At 40.2% G+C, this 21,470-nt stretch overlaps 1 protein-coding gene across 1 annotated transcript in view; it reads left to right on the forward strand.

Annotated features, from left to right (window-relative positions):
* Positions 1–848: 848 nt before the first annotated feature.
* KPNA1 (karyopherin subunit alpha 1) overlaps positions 849–21,470 on the forward strand; it is a 54,051-nt gene continuing 33,429 nt past the window's right edge. Inside the window, exons 1-5 of the mRNA XM_074593174.1 lie at positions 849–1,005; positions 13,347–13,480; positions 15,813–15,920; positions 17,699–17,798; positions 18,371–18,465. Of these exons, the coding sequence (XP_074449275.1) occupies positions 13,352–13,480; positions 15,813–15,920; positions 17,699–17,798; positions 18,371–18,465 (432 nt within the window). The 5' untranslated portion in view covers positions 849–1,005; positions 13,347–13,351. The remainder of the gene's footprint in view (positions 1,006–13,346; positions 13,481–15,812; positions 15,921–17,698; positions 17,799–18,370; positions 18,466–21,470) is intronic.

Consider the following 21,470-nt stretch of genomic DNA (forward strand, 5'->3'; position numbering starts at 1 on the left):
AACCTAACATTATGTACACATCTCCACATATATCACTGTTGACTAGCAGCTGTTGTGGCTTTTCGTGCTCACTATGGGACCGGTGACCATCACCTGTACCTATTACTGCCACTCGTCTGCATTCAGTCTTACTACCGTACAGCCGCCTGTGAAATGGTTTCAGCTGTCACCCCTACCCTTGGCGTGCGCAGAGGACGGCAGTGCTTTGCTTGCAGTGACGTGGTTTGTGGCGACACCGAGGCCACCGCTAGGTAACCTGCAACGCGGGAAGCATTAATTACAGTGGAAATATCATCTCGTCAGGTTATCCTGGGCCCCTGGGGGTGTGCGCGTGTCCCTGTCCCTTTTACCGCTGCCTGTCACGAAGCTCCCTTGCGGCGGCCCTGACAGGAGGCACGCTACGGCCCGCGGCCTCCAGAGGCCTATCACCCCCCGGCCACCCGCGGCTGCAGCGCCCGCTACCGCCACGCTCCTCAGGGCAGCACCCGGCCGCCACAGGCCCCCTCCACCTCCGGCCCTGCCACCCGCCCGGCTGCCGCTGCCGCTGCCGCCGCTGCTGCCGCCACCGCCCCTCAGGCGGGGAGGCGGTGCCTCCTCCCCCGTCCCTCCCGCCTGCGGCCCCACCGCACTACAGCTCCCGGCATGCCCTGCGGCGCACTGCGACGGGAGCGGCGCGCCCGGCATGCCGGGAGCCGTAGTCTTCCGCGGGGGAGGCGGCCCGCCGGCGCCATCGCTGCCGTCCTGAGGAGGGCGCCGCCGCTGCGTGAGGGGTGGCCGCCGCCGCCGGTCGGGCCGGGCTTGGACAGCCGACGCCCGGCCTGGCGGAAAGGTTCTCCCTCCCAGAGTGCGCTGCGGCAAGAGCCGGAAGTTACGGAGTGCGCTGCGCGCGTGCGCACTGCCGTCGCCAGCCAGCGCTGGGCAGGCAGGGAGGGAGGGAGCGGCGCTCGCGCGCCTCGGGCCCGAGAGGAGACAGCGCCGGGCCGGGCCGGGCCGCGCCGGCAGCAGGTACGAGGCGGGGCGGGGGAGGGTTGTGTTGGGGAAACAGGGAGAGCGCCGTCCTCTGTGGCACCGGGACTGGGGGGAGCCCCGCTCTCGGGCCCGCGCCGCGCCGAGCCGGCGGAGCGGGGGATAACGGCAGCCGGGCGCGAGAGGAGGGAACGGGTCGTCGGGGGCCGCCTCAGGCCGGGCTGCGGGGGGAGGCCCCGACTTGAGGGTGCCGGCGGCGGCTGTGGCGGGAGCCCCAGGCCTGCGCGCGTGCAACAGGCGGGGGCCGCGCGGGCGGGGCGGGGCGGGGCGGGGTGGGGCCGGCGCGGCGGGAGCCGCGCGCGTGGGCCGGGGCCGGTCGCCGCCCGCCCGAGGGGAGCGGGAGGAGAGGGGGCTCCGGGCGAGCGGCCCGGCCGGGCCGGTGCTGCCCCGGCAGCCCCCCTCCAGTATGGTTGGTGGTGCGGCGGGGCTTGTGGCCGGTGGCGGGCTGGGCTCCGCGGAGGAGCCGCGCTCGGGGTTTGGAAGTCGGCGGCGCGGCAGCGGGGAGTCGGAGAGATCTGTGGCGCCAGGACGGGCTTCCCCGGTGCTGCTGGGTGCCGGCGGGACCGGCCGTGTAGGTCCTCTGGCGGGACGGGGCGTGAGGAGCGGCTCGAGGGAGAGGGAAATTTTCTCCCGGACCTTTTAAGCTTGTCCGGTTTTTTTTATCCCTTATGATCTTAGTTGATCTTAGAAAAGCTGTACCTTCTCCCTGCAAATGTCACCTCGTATCCTCACACTGTCCCAGCAACAACATTATCTCTTTGACTGCCAGTTTGTGATGAAGGGTTTGCGCTTTCTCTGCAGCCGTGGTGGCCGTGTCTCCTGAGACCTTATAACCAGCAGAAACTCGTCCCATTCATAATCTTTAAATTTGTATTGCTCACTCAAGAATACACGTAGCGATGATTTGAAGCTTTGCCTCTTGAGGGCGTTTCATGAAAACTGAAACTCCAGGCTGAAAAGATATGTCATGAGCTGTGAAAATACTGGGCTGCTGTTTCTGCAGAATTCCCAAATGGTGCTGAATGGTTGTGTTTAATAGTCCCTTTATCCTTTATTCAAGCTGCTGTTACTCTGGATTTTTTTGTTTGCTGGCATATTTTCTGCTCTGACTGCTTAATGTTAATGAAAGACTTCACAGAGTTGGGATATGTCTATGGGCTATCCAGAAATGGGATCACAACTTTATTTCTAGAAACTAGTTATTGTAAAGCTATTTTGTATATACCCATGCCAGTTAACAATTAGATTAGAATGTTTAATAGAACACTGTGTAAATTAATAATTTGGATCAGTCTAATCTTTGGTGTATCTGTCCTTGTTTTTATTGTAACTTCATTATGCCGTTCTCCCTGCAACATGACCACGTGCATGGACATGTGAACTAGCTCGTTCAAAACAAGTTTGTTTCTACTTGAACTGTGGTTGCACCTTTTAATTACCCTTTAGACATACCCGTGGGCACAGGGAAAAGGAAGAGTAGCTTGAGGCATGGTAGGATAAGATGACATTCGAGGTAGTGGTTTTTCTCAGAATGGGTTCCCTTGTCAAAATCTTTCAAACAGATGCAATGATGCTTCACTTCCAAGAAATATGGCTGTTCTGGGGGCTTGGGATTTTTCCCCCCTCTCTCTACAACTTCTGAACTGAATCTTTGTCACATCCCATTTCTCATTCCAACACCGTACTGGGATATTTACTGTTTTTCTCTCAGTGTGCAATCCATTGATTTTTTTTTTTCTGATGTTCTCTGTGTTGATGTCTTCAGTACTGGCTTGCAGATGTGGTCCTGTGTATTCAGCTGAGTGCTGGTTCCTGGAGAAGTCATAGTTTAGTCCATTTAGAAAGGGAAAGGCAGCAACAGCCCACGTCAGCAGCGCTTACCAAAGACACTATGAGAACTAAAAGTACTACAGTCAGATGTTGTAGCAGCTTCAGAAAAGTTCTTTATAGAGACTTTTAAGCATAAATGTTTATTTAAGCAGATTGTTTAATAGTCTTATTTCAACTTCAGTGTTTCAATACAGTGCTCTTCTCTGTTGAATAAGCTAAAATGAACAGAACGGTACATTTTGTTTTAGACTGTCCTGTATCTAGCAGGCTTGCTTTGATATCTTTGTTTATCTCTTTCTCCATGAGATTGTGGAGTTTTTCTTCTGAAGTGTTTTACAAGTCATGGAGGGGGCAAAATGAGGAGCTTAACTGATATCCTTAGGAACGCAAAAGGAAACTATACCTTGAAAGGCAATAGTAAAGAAGTTGCTAGGTTGGAAAACATAACTTTGTGGCAAGAGGTTAAGATGTTAATGGGTATAAAACAGTGCCCTCCAGAAAACTGGAAAACAAGTCTATTTGGAAAAGCATAAAATATAGATTAAAAAAGCGATGTGAACTAGAGTTAGGGATTTTAATGTAAATTGGAAACATAAGGGGAAATAGAAGAGCAGCAGCAAATACCTACACTTAATGGGTTCGTTTACATGCCTCTGAAAGCCAAAGGGAATAGGGGTGTGAGCGTGCCTAGTAGGCTGATGTTAAAGCCTATGTTAAAGGGATTACTCACTTGATGTTAAAGGAATTAGTCACTTGATGAAATGTTGTGAGTGGCTGAAATACCTAACCGGGAGGTTCTGGAATGATGTAATGAACAAGCAAGTTAGAAAGCCGAGATCACCTCTTTTTTCAGAGAACAAGAGTGGAAGTTGAACTGATATGAAAATTATCCGGCTTCATACTATGGGGCTAAAGCCTAATGGAAATCCTTATTTAAATAATATAATAATACTAATGAAAAAATGTTGATGTAAATTGCAGACATAAGGGGCAGCAATACGATAGCAAGTCAGGGTTTTTTCTGCTCTGAAGAAAAAAATCCATCCTTGGTCTGCTACAGTTTTTGAATTGTGTCAAGCAAGTAGTGGATTAAACTGCTTGTGTTCCAAGAACAAACGTGGGGTTTTCAAGGCACAAAATGCCAGCAGTAGGATGCAAGGCCCATAGAAATATCAGTACTTTAAAATTATTTTGAAGAAGGTAAGGAAACTCTGGAAAACCAGCAAAAATAAGTTTAAACAAAACACTCAGTAAAAACCTCTGCTAAATATAAAATCTGTAGAACAATAGGGCTGGAAATTATCTTGTGCCACCTCATGAACGTCTTGAACTGCATTAAACATTGTGCAGGCTTAATAATTCATTATGAGGATAAAAAGTAGAGGTAGTCTAAGGCAGGTGACAAGACAGTAGATTACCTTTCACCATAACTGTTTTAAGAAGGATGTTAGTAGTAGAAGCGTATTAAAAAGTGGTAGGAAGTTATGGTAGGTTGGACATTGCATTATCACTTCTGTTGATCCATTCATGTAAGACAGGAGTAAATGGAGTTTAGTGACATAGAAGAAATTTTAAGTTGGGATAAAGTGGATACTTTCTTGAAACGTAATTAGTGCTTAGTGTCATGAGGAGGCAGAAGCTAAAAAGCATTAGAATTGAAAGAAATATGACTGTGTTCCTGGATGTATATAGGGAGTAATAGACCCTGAGTTTTCAGAGTATACCGTAAGACTTAAGATTTAGCTAGTCACCAGCTGCTGAAAGCTTCCTTATGATATAATTATTTTCTCTTTTTCTATTTTTATTTGATAGTTCAGACTGCTTGCCAGGCTCAGCAGGAGGATTCATATGTTCAGTGATAAACTAACCAGTTTGACACACAGATCTTTATTTTATTTTTTTTACAGTCTGGGCATAAAGTTGAGATTATACTTAAGTGATATGCTGGTTTTAGAAATAAGTATCCTTTGGCTAAAGATCCTGAATATATTTGTCTCCAAAGAAGGTATTGTAAGCCTACCAAATCTATTGCTAAGGTTATACTTAGAAGACAATTCACTTGTTGATATATGGAAATGTAATTTTGGCAAACGAACTACCTTTTGGTGGCACACAATCTAAGTAAAGTCAGATAATAATGTTGTGATGAGTGTTAGATTGTTCTAATGTGTGTTTTGTCTGAAGCAGGATGAGACTGCCTCTTAAAAGATGCTGGACTCCTTTGTGTAGCTTCCACATGGTGACCTCTTTAACTGCCTATGTTTTCTTGTTTTACCTCTTTTTTTTTTTTCTTTTTTCTTTTGTATTGTGAAATGCTCAGAAAGGAAAAGAGTTGTTTTTGTGAATGTGCTGTGTTGGATTCCAGAGCTTTTGGTAGGAGGGGTACTAGGTGTAAATGGGGTGGGGGAGGCAGAGTGAGTGTCATCAGGCTTTAAAGTTCTTGTGGTTTTTGGCTTGATGTGGCAGATACATCAGTATTATGTGACTCTCTTGGTTGCTGATGCCTAAAGCTAGTATGAAGTCAGTTGCATTTTGACTTGCTGTTATTTTGCGCTTTTGCACACATATCTTTATAATGCTGAGTCACAGAGACCAGTAAGTTTGTTGAAGGCAAATTTGCCATCAGGGAGGCATGAGGTAGGTTTGGTTTCAGTGCCTTCTGGCATTCACAACTCCAAACAAAAGTTGCTTGAAACTACGAAGTCAACTTAATTAATATTTAGGGGTTTTTTAACCTAATTTTTTTAAAGTGTCTGGGATTTCTTATTTTCATGATATGAAATGCTGAAAGTTGCACTCTCATTCTCTTGTAAAGAATGTTTAGGGTATGTTAGGATGTTAGAAATGTTAGGATGATTTTTTTTCCCTGACAGATGATGATTGTCGAATGACAGAGAGAACTGTTGTTTTTCAAATGATCCGAATTTTAGGTATGACCTTACAAAACATACATTGTGGGCCAGGTCATTCTGTAAGCGCAGGGAAGATGTGCTGTAATCATAGTCAAAATACAAATTAATCTCTGCTTTAAAAGAAAACCAGATTACATTTTAGGTTGGCACACAGGAGTGATTGCTTCTCTTATTTTGTGTAGCTGGACGCATTAAAGTGAAGTAATTATTTTTAATGTTGGTGTAATCTTGTGTGTCTGAAAAGTTTTTAATTCCCCGTCACTAGCTGCTTTGTTTTATGACGCGTGGGAACTTTGGGTTTCAGGTTGATTGTGGACTGTGGGGTTATAGAAATCAGGGTAGTTTTGTTTTCATTTAAACAGATTTACTGCACTGCAATGACTTTGAATGCAGTAAAGGAATTTTGTGTTTGTAACTCAAATGAGAAAGGCTCAGTTAATTAATTTGTTTTCCTTTTAAGTTGACCTGGCATTGAGAGTTGGTGTTTTTTTGCACTCTTGCTCAAGTGAAAAGCTTTATGGAACTTTGAAAGATATATCTCAAGTCAAAACGGACCTTTAAAAAATGAAACTCAAAACCATCTTGGAAATACCTAGGCGATAGTGAATGTATAGTGAAGTGCTAGATATACAGTGTATGTGTATAATCTTTTATTGATTTTTATTGCCCCCCCTGCCCCCACACCGCATTTAGTAAAACTATTTTGCAATAAACCTTGTAAATGCATCGCTACTTAATCTTTTCAGTGATGTTTCTTTAAAGAAGATGAGATCACACTGTTGAAATGTGACATCCCTACAAACCTGACATGGGGTGTCCTCAGCATTATTCAGATAATGCAGTCTGTTTTCTTTTCTCCCTTTTGTTTGCTTTTAAGCAGGTCGTTTCTATTAGAAAAAACAGTCAATATTGAACTTTTTAATTAGTCTATATTTTCATGTTCCATATTGTGTAAAATTTTATATCTTTTCGGGCCTTGTATTAATTGTCGTAAGTTTTAAGATTGGCTTTGTTTTGGGCAAGTAGAAGTCCAGCTTGCCAAATGGCTAAAGAACTAGAACATACTGAATTTGCCGTAGATTAAGTGCATTAATACTTGCTTTGCTATTTCACATATTTATAAAGGTGCTAGAACAGAAACAATTGTCAACTAAGGCTTACTAATGGGCATGGAAAAAAACCTGAGACTAAGGTTAGATCCGCATAAGAAAGCGGATTTGAAAGATACAGAGATGGGCAGCAATTCCGTGAAGAAGTTCCCTTGCTACTTCCAGTTTTTGACAGAAGGTTCCTAAAAGCCTGAACCCTGCTTCAAGACTGTATGTGCTCTCTGTTTCAGCTACGAATGATATATTCCGTTTGAAGGTCCTCTAATTTGCCGGCCTTTTGGATGGCAGAAGGTGGTGGTTCTGTTTCTTCTCTGTCATTCTTGTGTGATGGTTGCCCTAGGAGCGTGGGTCCCTGCTCTTCTGCATAAATGGAAGTCTCTCATTCCTGCTGGTGAATAGCACTGGTGCCTGCTACTGCAGCTTTCACCAGCCACAGAAAATTAAATTCACACGATTGTTTTGTTTCCTTGTTAGTGCTAGGTTTTGATATATCATCAGCAAAACTTACTTTGCAGGTCTTTACAAATACTGTAACTGTTAATTTTGTAGTGCTAATGAGGCACGTTTCCCAATCTCATTTTACTGGTAGAGAAAACTAAGCAAAGGTTTTAGAAATTGGCTGTGTTGTGCTTGAACATTTTGTAGTTGAAATGGTTAAATGTCCTTTCCTCTAGATGTCCTGAGCTTTACAAGAGTCTGAAGACACTGGAAATCAGGAAGTTAACACCCTTGTCCCTCAGGTGATATGCATGTTTCTACTGATGGACATTCCCATAGGCCCCTATAATCCGGTGTGCTTTGTCAGATAATTTTGCAAATCTGATTGATCCAGTTTTTCAAACAACAGGAGGTGGCAGTGAAGTCAGTCTGCTGATTTTCTGTATTTTCTTTTTTCCTCGGATAACCCTGTCAACAGTGTAGAGATTCAGTGGATGTGTTTTCATCTCTCTAGGATGATGGCAGATGTTGCTCTAGAAGTTTTTTCCAGGGAAATAATGTTAATCCCAGGTGATATTTTTATCATTCTACATCATATATTATTCATGGTTTTATTATGAGGACCTTTCATGGTCTGTCACCTCTGAGAAAGCTGACGGTTTGTTTCTTTGCACAGGATTTAAATACTTCTGTTAGCATCCTGAACCTGTTGCCTTAAAAATGTCAAAAAGCAATTTAGGACTTTCCAAAATCTATACTTCATGGGGAAAGAACCAAACGCATTTGTGGTCAAAATGCTGGATTTGTAGGGAAGGTGTTTATGAGAGAAATGAATGACCAAGTGCTGCTTTCAGGGTAGTTTTTTAATCCTATGGGTTTTCTGGTCTCTCACTGAGTGTCAGAAGATGATGTATGTTGTAATCAGAGGTAAATGGGTTGCTCAAACATCTGCCCAGGCTGTGCGGTACATATTTGGCATGATGTCAAGAACCATGATTGTGAGGAGACTTTAATAGGAGGTCTGTAGTTCTATGACAGAGCCAACAAACAAACAAAAATCTCCTTGTAAGTAAAGGCTTTGTAGTGCAGCCGAACCATTTCTTACCTTGAATAATTCCAGCATCTCTCCCTGCTAGGAATTCTGTCTTGACAGTGCTGTTTCCGACACAAGCTGTCCTTTCAGGGCTGAAAGTGCCTCTGTTGTCTTTTCACTGTCTCTCTGGTAGCAATCTAAAGGAGACATGGCAGTTTGACAGTACAGTAGAGCTCACAAGTATTCCTCCAGTGAGTCCTTTTCCTTCTGACAACTGCCTCAGTTAGGAGATGTTGACTGGTAGTACGTCAGATCATGGATCTTCAAGCTAACTTTATCCCTTACACCATTTCTCTTCAAACTCTTTGTCCACCTTCATTTTTTAAGTCTTCCTCTTCTGATATATTTCCATTGGAAGGTAGAATTTCTTGTACAGGTCTATGCTTCTGAAAGACCATTTTTTTTTTTCTTCCTCTTCCCACCCATTCCAAAGAAGGAAACTTTGTTTCTAACAGTCTTTAGTATCATCTGTGTGTATGGTAATCTTCGTCTCAGTCATCTTGGTCATATATACCATTATGCACGTCTTGATTTGCAAGGCCTTTATTTTTACATCTGTATACCTCTGCCACGTGGAATATCCAAGAGGCTTTGTCACGTGGCATTCCTTCTAGCAAAGCCCTGAAGGCTAGTGACAGTGATATCTGATTTAAGAAGGCAGGGAGTTCATTTTTGTTCTTATCTTGATGATTGCTTGGGACAAGGTAGGTCATCACACTAAGTGACTGCGTTTCCCAGAGCCTCTGAATTTCTTTGACTTGAAGAGCAAGGAGAAATGCAGTACTTTTCCTGTCTCTTAAAATTGTCTGCTTAGAACGCATCCACGTTTGATAGGGTACCTGTCTTGATCAGCAAAAAATTTGGGGATCATCATTTCCTTAGTGAAATGCAGACATTCAGGAATAAATGATGTTTTTAATTTCACTAAAATTTGTTTTTTCATGGCAGCCCAGTTGAGGAGGAGAAAGTGTCATATGAGTTTTGAATAATGCTGCACAAAACCCCAAAGAATACACCATGAACACTCCTTACCGGGTCGCCAGAGGTTTTTATCTATGGACAGAAGCATCAAAAAATGTTGAAAATACTGTGCTATCTTTAGGAAAGAAAAGATGAGTAGAACATTTCCATGACAACCACCACAGATTTTTACCAGAAGTAGCATTAATTTTGATAGCGCAGAGAAGGTTCAGGGTTTACTATTTGCTGTGAAGAAATTACCATGGGTGAATTTAAAGGGACCATTGAAAGATTTTCAGTTAAGCCACAACAAAGCTGCTGAAGACAAGTGAGAGGCAATTTGAAGTTGTTTTGCCTCTGTTGTTTAGTCTGGGGGAAAGGCTAACATCCTGAAAAATGGAAAAGAAGATTTATAGAAAATGGTCCTTGGATGACTGTAATAACTAACGCAGGATTATTTTATTTTCAGTCTTAAAATTACTTGTGTGCTCACACTGAGTAGGTCTAAAGACGCTAGCAGTGGATGTGGGCTAGATGAAATCCTTCATGTGGTCATTGAATTTTTCACTAGTAGTTGGGGAACCACTACAAGAATGATGAAGTAAGAGTTTATTTTAGGAGATGTTGAGGATATTACAAAAGTTGCTTTTAGAAAATAACTTTGGATTTAATAGTTATGCAGATTAGATAGCCACATGTCCACTTTATATACCTGCCTATGTGTTGGGATTTTGTTTATTTACTACCAGTGAGGGACTGCTATGAAATAAATTATTGAACTCGTTACTAGTTGAATTTGGTAACTACTCAAAAGTGAAGGGAGCTTAGTTTTTTTTTCCTACATTTTATAGAAGAAACTTTGTCTTCCTAGCCATTTATTTGTTAATAGGAATTTGTAGGAAGGCTTTACTCCCTGGGTACACAATACACTATTTTGAAAAGATCTTAAGTGTACTGATACTCAGAAAATAGAAGCGGAGGGTTTGTCACCGAAGTGAGCTGTCTTGAAAGTCAGAAATGAGCATAGCCAAAGGTTACAGCTAAAGCTTGTAAAGGGTGTCATAAGTAGAAGATAGTTCTTAAGTTATAAAAATAAAGAGAATGAGAAAAATGGGAAGGGTTGAGGCAGTCAGTTAATTCAAATAAAAAAACTGGTAATTGTTTTGCCTGTATTTTCATAATGGGAGAGGGCAAATAGAGCTCTGAGAGGGAATTGAAAATCCTTTCAATTTTGCTTTTGACTTTAAGGAAACAAATTCATACGCACATTAGGAGATGAGGGGAACCTAGGTAAGTAAGTACAATAAGGAAGAATGCGCTAAGGAAACTTGCTGATGATGAAGTTGGATGGTGTCATTGATGTTTAGAAACATTGGAACATCATCATATGGAGGGGTCTACATAGTAGAAATGAGGTGAAATTGTGTAATAAGAAATAAAGATGCTCACTGTCAAGGATTTCTTTAAGAACTTGCAGGGATTGAAAGTGGAGGTGTGAAATGATCACAGGAGCTACTGAAGTCCTGCAATCCCAAATAAAAGCAAAATATAATTTTGATAAGTTAGAGAAGATATGTTCCAGATAAAAATGGAGAATTTATTAATAAGTCATGGATGGCCTAAGATCTTATCTGAGCTGTTGTGTATGCCTGTGTTTATTCATGTTCAGGGGCAGATTGATTAGAGTGGCTGCAAAGCTCTTTTCCCGTTATGTGTGTCCTTTTAGTTTGTGGTTGTCCATCTGGTGTTTGAGTTAATTTTCTTAATTCTAAAGTATATAAAATATTTTTTCAAAATGTTTTAGAAACAACAACAAAAAAAGTACTCTGAGTATTTGTTAGCCCGATCTTCTTTTTACAGTTAAAAACCAGGGCTTCCCCAAATATTTTGTATGTTTAATATACAGGTAGAATCATAGAACCATAGAATGTGTGGGGTTAGAAGGGACCTTTAAAGGTCATCTAGTCCAACCCCCCTGCAGTAAGCAGGGACATGTTTAACTAGATCAGGTTGCTCAGAGCCTCATCAAGCCTGGCCTTGAATGTCTCCAGGGATGGGGCCTCCACCACCTCTCTGGGCAACCTGTTCCAGTGTCTCACCACCCTTATTGTAAAGAACTTCTTCCTAATGTCTAATCTTAACCTACCCTGCTCTAGTTTAAAGCCATTGCCCCTCATCCTATCGCTGCTACAGGTAGCAGTCACTTAAACTGAAAGTGGGAAGAAAATGTTATTGCCAAGCATATTGCAAGAAACGTGAACACTTTAAGCTGAGACACTTAAACACAGTAGGAAAAGAGTCTCTAAGCTGTTAAGAATGATACAGGGAACTTCTGGCATTCTGAGGTTTATCTTTTTGTAGGACCTTTATTTTTAAAAAAGCCATTTTAGGAAGAGCCTTTAGAGCAGAATTAAGAGGCTGAATTACTGTATGCTCAGGTTTTTCTGTTGCATTCAGTGCAATCTGTGACTGATCTTGAATACAGTAGTTTTATATCCCTTAACAGCTTTTTAAATCTGAGTTGGCAGAATACAGTAACGCTTGAAGTGATGGCGCGAAATGTCTTCTGTGAAAGTCAGTTCTGATTATCAGAATTGGCAGCAACTTAAAAAGAGGCTCTAATAAGAAGCACATTTGGGTATCCTCTTTTTTTTTTTTAATCTCTTAAAACTCTTCGTGCTAACTGAAAGAAGAGGAGGTTATAGTAGACTCCATTATACATTTCATGTGTTTTAAATAGGAAACCTAAGCTGTGGAGACTCTGTATACACTTGTGTTGCTCCATTTTAAAGTAAAAAGTGCACAGGAGATCATTTATCGCCTGGTGATTCTGAGCTTATGGAATTTGAGGTAGGTAGCATATTTCATACAAGACATTAGGACATTTGAAAGAAATGTTTAAAAGTCCTGTAGAGTAACTTTTTGTATACCGTAGTTTCCTAAAATTTGTATTACAGAGTCGCAGGTATTTGCAACGTATTGGACATTCTGCATCTGTGTGAAGATGCATGGAAATACTGAGATGTTTAGAATTTGGTTCTCAACCTTTTTCGGATTTAAAGGGGGGATGCAAGGGAAGAAGTAGCAGCAGAATGGAGCACTAAGAGTAGAGACGTGGTCCATAGTCCACTGATTTACGGGGCAGTGTGTGTCTTTCCATACAGTTTTGTAGCTATTGGTTTATTCGAAGTAACTTCAAAGTGCAGCATTGTACATGTGAAAATCATCATGGGTAGATAAAAATGCTGATCAACTGAGTTACGTAAGACAGTACTGGGAAATCATAGACTGAAAAAAAGGCCCTCTGTATAAACAGTGGCAGGATTAGAGGCTGGGGGTGGGGAGGAGGGGAAGAGTAGCACTGCTTTCTTTGCAGGAGTGAGCATTTTTGGTGGTTAAACCATCCTCACCTAAAATTTCTCGGTCCCTTTCATTTTTCTTGTAGGTCTTGTCTGGATAGAAGGAACACAGGGTTGTGTTGAATTAACTTAAAATGTGGATTTGGAGTGCAAAAAAGTCCCTGTATTGACTTGCAAAGTGAATTAAGCTAAAAAGCAGCCTGAGACCCATTCACTCGAAAGTGAAGACAGGGAAATATAATTAGTTTTGATAATTCCCTGTGTGGAGAAATGTAAAGATTTATTAGTGCAGCTTTCTTTTTTAGCCCACCCTGTGTCCTCTGCCTTACAGATCTCAATTCTTTTTTAATAAAATATTTAACTTATTCATGCCTTGCAGTTTCAGAGAGTAAAATAAATGTTTGTTAATCTGATGCGAACAACTGTCATATTGAAGTGACAATTCTGTGAAATTTTGCTTTACACTTTCCAAATTATTGGAAGTTAGGTGATGGGATATAGGGGGACAGTGGCTGTAAGTGCATGGCTACAGAGATTAAGAGGTGGAGACAGAATATAAAATGATGTGTTGTTGAAGAATAGCTGTTTTCTGACTTCTCTTTTTAATTGCATTGTAAAGGAATCATGACGACCTCAGGAAAAGAGAATTTCCGACTGAAGAGCTACAAGAACAAATCTCTAAACCCTGATGAGATGCGTCGCAGGCGGGAGGAAGAGGGTCTTCAGCTACGGAAGCAAAAGAGAGAGGAACAGGTACTGTATACATTTGCGATAGCTGTGTTCAGTCCTGAAACAGTCTTGTCTTGCAGTATCTCTACCTCTTTGCTTCTCCCAAGCCGCTTCTTAGCTGTTCCTGCACTGCCAGATTCATACGTAGTCTGAAATCAGAGTCACTTGCAGACGTTACTGCCTCTTCTGCAAGCAGTACAAAACTTAGACTGAGTGCTCCTCATTCACTTAAGTGCAAGATTGGCCAGAGCAGCTTAAAGATGATTTGAACAAAGCTGTCTGACTTTGCACTGAAGGTGATTGATGTTTGAGGTTTTTTTTGTTGTGGTTTTTTTTTTTTTCCTGCTACCTGAGTTGTGGTGGTGCTAATTTCTGTTCAAAGAGTGGCAAGCTTGGGTGAAATGGAAGGAAACATTGCACCTAGAGTAGGGGGAAAAGAAAGTCTGACCAAGTCCTTGTAAGTTGAAGTAATGATTTTCTTGAAGGAAGAAATAATTTGTTGACTTGATTATTCTCAGTTTTCTGTCTTTAAGCTTCAATTCATTTATGAATTTGCAAAAGTTCATGCTATGTTTATGCCCATAAGGGTGGTACCTTGAGGAGTGGATTTAGTATATGTTGTAAGCGAAAGATTGAGAAAAATGCTTGGAAATGAAGCTTCTCTACCTGCTCATGTCTCCCTACTTTTACTACTTCATTCACATTGCAGAGTGACAGGTGCTCTGCAAGGTTAATCAGGAAACAGCAGCAGTGATAGGACATGATAAAAAACATCTTCAGATAAAACCAGGTAGCTCTGAGCAGTTCTTCCTTTTGTTCTTACTTGTGTTCATTGGAAGCTTTAAGGGATTGGTTCAATTTCAAAGAAAGTTATAATGAAGCCTTTTTCATCCATGTTGAGGTTTCTGGAGTTAGAATGCAGATAGTAATGTGCTTGTTTTTGGAAGTCTGTAATCTGTTCTGTTTAATATTTTTATTCACAGCATCAGTACCAGATGCTTTCAAGGAAAGTCAGGGGAGAGTTCTGAGAGGGAATTGCAATACTTCTTGTTGATTTTGCTCAGTACCTATGGGTAGCATTTCCAGACTACTGGCAGCACAGAATGTTGTTGGTCTTATTTGTAAAGCTGTTACTAAATTAGGAAAATGCTGAGTCATTTTCTGTCTTATATGTGCATCTGTCCTCCCTTCGATCTGATTACTACAGGTTGGCTAAATAAAGTGAGTGGCCGTATTTCCTTCTGTTAACGAAAATTGTTAGTCTGAACTGGACTAACAGTGAAATAAAAGTGGAACTGCAAGACAGTCTGTAGCTCTGCAATTTCAGACCTTTTGCAGGTTCTTCTCTTTTATGTATTTGGCATATTATGACATAGGTCATGGAAGTTTGTTTAAATTTCTGGGGATTTTTAGTTGGTGGGTTTTTTAAAAAAAAAAAAAAAAAACAAAGCTGAAAAACCCCATAAAATAAAAACAACCTCAAGCCTCTGAATTCACATAACTTGCCAATGTATAAATTTTGGTTTAAGATTGTATTTGAGCACGTCTGTTGAGCTTGAGTGGGCACATCATACATTAGGTTAGAAGGAATAGCATTCCGCAAGGATGCCTATCACTGATTGGTATAGACTTAGCGGTTTTGCATACTGTTTCCTCCCCATCTTCTCTGGATGGATCTTGCCTGTCTGCAGTAGTGCAAATCTGACACAGCTCAGTGCTGGAGTCTTGTTTAGAGAACTCAGCAGGCCAGGCAGCACCACCAAACCTATCTGATTATTGCTCATGTTTCTTCCAATGAGACAACTGGATTAAGGGGAGAAGCTGCAGCCTCTCCAGCTCTCCTCATGACATCTGAAACTGGGTACCTTCTCTAAGTGGTAGCAACCAAATTCTGTTCATCTCAGTATAATTTCATTAGACCAATCCCATCTGATCATCCTCCAAAGTCCTCTCTTTGCCATAGTAACTCAATTATCCTAGTCTCTGCAGGTTTCTACAAAGGTCTGTTATATACAGCAATTTTTCAGATCTTTGAGCCCCAGCATCCTCTGCTGCTCAGTTGTAAGAAAGCAACTGACTGAAAACTAGAGGTAATTCTAGATGGAGGGGGACGGTGAAGAAGAGAAGAGAATATCAGTGCGGATTTTCCAGAAATGTTGGGGACCAGTATTCTGGCTTGTTGCTGTTTTCGTTTACTCCATGACTAAACTTCCTCCGTGTGCTTTCAGGAGGAGTTTTGTAGCCAGTATACTAGCTTCTTGCAGGTGATAGCATATGCCATTTTTATTGCAGCCTAACATGACATGCTGTGTATATATTGGCTACATAACATATATTAAATACTTTCTTTCTTTAGTTGTTTAAACGCCGAAATGTTGCAACGGCTGAGGAAGAAGCGGAGGAGGAAGTGATGTCAGATGGTGGCTTCCATGAGGCTCAGATGAACAACATGGAGATGACTTCTGTAAGTGATGAGAAAGGAATACAGTGTTTGTTGAAACTGAGCAGGCCTGTCATACAGTGACTTGAGGAGAGTGGAATTCCAGAAAAATGTGAAAAAAGGCATTCGAAGAACTTATGGACAGCTCTTAAATACCTGTCTCAGTGAGCTGCCCTGAAACAGAGTACTTGAGAGAGAAATGTTATGGATTGAGTGAGTGGTTGCTCGATGGATATGCTTTCAAGAAAATTAAATAAAATATTATTCTTCCAGGCAGGCTGATTACTTCCTGGTTTTGATGTTCACCATAATGGGTGATTTTTATCAACTGTTGCTCAAAGTTGTTGGGCTTTTTTTAATCTGAAATTCATAATGCTTGAAACATGAAAATACAAACCAGGCAATGTGCTATTGCAATTTACAAAGTAAAAAAGGGACTGGGTGGAAATCTCTGTTAGCAGACTTCCAAGTGATACAATTTTTAGCCAGGGTGTTGGAAACACAGCTAGATCTAGCTAATCTAACTGCACGTGTCCTTGAACTCCATTCCAGGCTGGAATTTCATCCTACAGAAAAACTTTTTAGTGGAAATTAGGCTTTTCCATTTTTCTCCCTGTTTCTTTACCACAGTTCTCTCCCTGGAAAGAAAACGCAGTCCTCACTTAAAGTCTGACCACTGATCTTCACACTTGTGCCTGTATTTCAAAGTACACAAATGATGTTCTCATAGAAATCAGGCTGGGTTTGGTCTCTGTTGGTGGTTGTACCTTCCTTGAAATAACTGAGAAATGCCTATAAACAGTGTGGTAGATCAATAATAGAATATATTGTTTTACTCTTTAAGATAGTTTTTTAACAGCAGACAAGTCCTAAATCCCATTTAGTCTTTTGTGTGAAAGCTTATATGAAATGAATAGATGGTTAAAAAGTAAGGCAAGGAGCCTATCTAATTTAGATAGGTACTACCACTATACAGTGTACTATTTTAGATACCATTAATTTCAGGGTCTTAAAAGTTGGAGCTGTTAGACAGCTGTTACAGACAAAGCTTAAGTACTTTCAGCACTGTCATCCATCTCCCTATCTATCTAAGGGTTTGGATCAGATCTATCTAATGATTTAGAGCAGAAGTAGAAGGAAGAAAATTTGACTTTTCTTATGCATCTTTACATGAATTTACATGTGTGATGAACAGAATGTCAGATTTTGCCTGGCATAAGAAAAGTCGCTGATTTAATTTAGGTGTATTAGTGGAAACCGTCAGTCTTATGGAAATTTAGTACTCTATTTGATTATGATGACAAGCATTAGGTTTGTCAACTCTTCTGAAAATGTCAGGTCCTGTACATTTTGGTGTAAGAGAATGGCTCAAAATGTACATGTTGTAGAAATCTAAACAATAGCATAATCAAAGTGGTGTTCTTGCATAACAGTAATTGGTATTCCAATTTAAACTACCTTTTGTTGAAGCTGACAATTTTACCTTTATTTTAAAGGAGAGAAGAGAGGGGGGGGAAAAAAGGGGAGAGAATACCACTGAGAAGTTCTGAAGAGTAATTTTCTTGCCATAGTTTAAGCAAAATTTGATTTTTGGCTTCCAGAGAAGAATGATGGTGCTTAGGTAGATGTACATGTATGATGACTCATTTGTTGTCCATACTGGTCTTATCCACGTGTTTAGTCAATAAGAGATAAATTTAATAACAGTTCAGCAAATGTATCCTTTTTGCCACTAATCCCAGACTTTCTTTTTCCTCTTGCTTTCTGTTACTCTCATTCTGTCTCCTCCACTTGAATCCTAGAGTGCAGTCATCACCTCCGATATGATTGAGATGATTTTCTCCAATAGTCCAGAACAGCAGCTTTCAGCCACCCAGAAATTCCGAAAGCTTCTTTCTAAAGGTAAGGAGCTGAAATTACTTGGAGAAAAATGTAGAAGTGTCCCTGGCATATGTTTTTTCTTTGACAGCAATAAAGATTGAGTTTCCTACAGAAATTTCTGGATGAAGCTCTGTTTTGCAAAACGTCAGCTAGCTGTATGTAATAGTCACTTCCATTCTTGAAATCCGTAGAACTACTAAGTGATACAGCTGCAATGTCTGTTCTGTAATGTAAGTTTAAATATTGTAGGCAGTGTCTCTATGGCTCAAGTATGCTGATTTACAGAAGTTGAGCTCTGCATGTGCATACGGCGGAGTGACTTCACAGAACTGCTGCTGTGAAATCGTTCTGTCTAAATTACTGGGTGCATTTGTGTTTTGAATCATGTTACCTCAAAATTCAAGCGGGAGTCGTCTTATGGTGACAGATATGAATCCATTGCCTTTAGTAAAGGTAAATCAGTGTTGTAGAAAAAGAACACACTCTCAGGAAAGAGGAGTTGGTATGTCATTGGATGTTATTTTGGTGCAGTAATTTGAGAATTTCCCTACAAAGAAATTAATGTATCTAACTTTGCTTTTTATTTTAAATAGAACCAAATCCCCCAATAGATGAAGTCATAAGCACACCAGGAGTGGTGGCCAGGTTTGTGGAGTTCCTCAAACGAAAAGAAAACTGTACATTACAGGTATACAAATATAAATATATTTATCTTCCTATATTATGAAGGCATTTGGTGATGCAAATTAGGTAGAAAAAAAATCAGTGGCTTGCTTCATTAGTTGTACTTCTCTCTTTTCCTTTGCTAGGATAAAAAAGCTATTTTACCTTCAGGGTTTGTAGCAAGACCTCTGATGGAGACAGGAGAGGGAGACCTCTGAGTTGTACTGTGTGACAGCTAGAATGGGGTCTTTACACTGACTTTCTCATGTAACAAAAACGGAGTTTGAAATGTGGACCTTAACAGATGAAAAGCTATTCAACAAAACTTTAGGGGTTTTTGTACTAATTGGAGACAGTTTTAAGTCTTTAGAATTATGACTTAGATTTTTTGTTAAATTAAAAAAAAAAGTTTAGAATTATAGTTCACAGTGATAAAGATAGAAACCTTGGAACTTAGATGCTTTGGTTTGAAAAACTAAATTGTCTGCTACAATGTGGGTTCATTTGTCTTGAATTTCCTTGTTGGAGCTTTGTCTGGTTTCCAGCTGTCCTTTTTTCTGGTCAGAGTTCTTTCTTCTGGGCTAGTAGAAAATGAAAGGAAATTAATTGTCTAGTAAAAGAAAAAAAATTGCTAACAAGGAACCATTAAATACAATATATAGGTTAGAATCAATGTTCTTTCCAAATACATAAAGCAACAAGTTTGTTAATGCCATGTGAAATCCAGATGTTGGTGAGTGGAGGTATGCAAAAAATTGATTCTTTCTTACATATTAGGGAAAAGGTATCATTTATAGGAATTAGTGTTCAAATTGATATCTGCAGAATTCCAAAGGTCTGTTAGCTACTTTTGAGGAATCTGTGGACAGTAACTAAGAGTATGTATCACATTTAAGCCAGTTTATTGGTTTGCAACTCCAGTGGAAAGTTTGTAAGGAATCTGATATAAAAAAAAAAAAAGAACACCTTTTATTACTTGTAGGGCCTCTAGCATGGAAGCCTAAGACAGGCAGATAAAGGGAAACAAGCTCCTAATATTTCAAGTACATATTTGAACAGGAAGGGAAAATAAGGGTATAAGATACTTCATCAAATGCAGATACATCTCTAGTTTAAAATACTTCAAAAGCTATTATAGACTGAGTCAAGTTCCCATGGCCTTACTGGTCGTGTAATAACGTACACGTATTGATTTTTACATGAAAAGAGCAAAAAACAGTTGAAACTTCCAAGCTTGTCCTAAAGAGTGTGTATGCTCTGTGGTGTTCTGTGTTGTCAATGGAATATCCAGTAAAAACTGGACTCCTAGTATCAGTGTTAGGAAGGCGTAATTTGTCTGGAATTCCTCTGTCTGTTTTTTCCTCAAGTGATTTCAAGATTTAAAAAAAAAAAAAAACTCCCCTCTTCTCCATGATCACTTAAATCATACGTGGACAAGTAAATTTGTCTCATGTGCAAAATCTGTGATGGAGAGAGAAATCTTAAAAAAGAACAATACCAACAGACACCATCTTTGGATGAGGTTTTCTTCCTGTTAATTAAGTATCATTTAAGTATTTTGCTTTTCTGTCCTTTGCCATTTGCATGTGACTGTTCCTTAGTTTACACATCCTGGAGCATCAGATGTCCAAGGTGGAGAGGGAGGAGAGAAACTGCCACTCAGCTAACCTTTCTGTAACTTATACCATCTGAAATGTTAAGGGCTGCTCACACAAGGCCATCATCTAATTTGTCCTTGATTCTAGTTAGATGTTGGGAAGAGCTCTGTTTATCAGTACTTTGTTCTGCAAAAAATGGGGAGGTCTTATAATCTTATGATTAAGCTCTGGCCGGAACATTTTTTTTCTAGTTCATTAATGATGTGTCTTGCAGTTTTGACATTGTGTGTTTATGCTTTATTGCTGGCCATACTTTTTATGTACAATGTATTTTGGAATCATTTATTCTGATCACAATTTACCAGAAAATAATTTCTCCTTTAGTCAGGAGGCAGGATTAATTGTATTTTTAGAACTGATGTCTTAATAATTATTAGCACTTAAAAATTAAAAGCCTTACAAATCTAGGCTTAATTGTTGAGTTCTTGTTTCAGGATTCTGTGCGCCTGCTTAGCAGAAGTTGCTTTTATGATAAAATCCTAAATATAATTCCGTGCTGCTCGTCAGAGATAGATGTACTTGGAAAGTATATCGCGATTTTCACAGGAATACTGCTGGATCAGCATCAGTGTAATACAGTTCATTAGTAATGTCAAAATTGGTCATTTAGAGCATACAACTTTCCATTTTTATTGCTCGTTGATTTTTGCCTTTTCATTCAACTTCTAGCACTCTTCGTTCTCTAGATTCTGGATTTACTTCATAGGATTTAAATTTGCTAATATAGTGTAATAATTTTTGGACTGAAAAGCATTCAGAAATGTACCAAAGTCTAGATTTCTAGATTCTGTATTTTCTGAGGTTAAATGTTAAGTGTTAAAATTTGCATTTCAGCTTAGAAAGTTAATGCTTTCGCACATTGAGCTTAAAAGAAAATAAATAACAAAAGCAGTTAACTCCAAAAGATGTGAAGTGTTGATTCAGGAGCTCAGTTTTGTTTCAAGGCTTGAATAAAAACATCATACGCTAATAATTCTTGGCAGCAATACTGATCACCAGAGTTGGAGAGACATACTTTGCTGTAGTTGCAGAATTCTACCAGATTGTGATCGCAAAGGTGTTTTGTTTTGTTTTTAATCTCCTTTCCTTTTTTTTTTATTTTATTTTGGAGTGAATTGTGGTTTTTTTTTTTTTCATGGCTTTTATTTGCTTTATATCCATCAAGTTTTGTCAAAGAATGTTTCTTCATGTGTCTTCAGGAATATCATTGCTGATTTGGTGAATGCAGGTATCAGATGTCTTGTGGGAAGATTCGTTGTTTCTGTATAGGTTCTCAGCCAGTAAGGAAAGGCAGTAGAACAGACCAAAGGTAATATAATTGCATAGGAAAAAATAATACTTGAAAAGCCACAGCAAACCTGATCTTGTTCTC

The sequence above is a fragment of the Larus michahellis genome, chromosome 1, assembly GCF_964199755.1.
Source record: "Larus michahellis chromosome 1, bLarMic1.1, whole genome shotgun sequence".
Taxonomy (NCBI): domain Eukaryota; kingdom Metazoa; phylum Chordata; class Aves; order Charadriiformes; family Laridae; genus Larus; species Larus michahellis.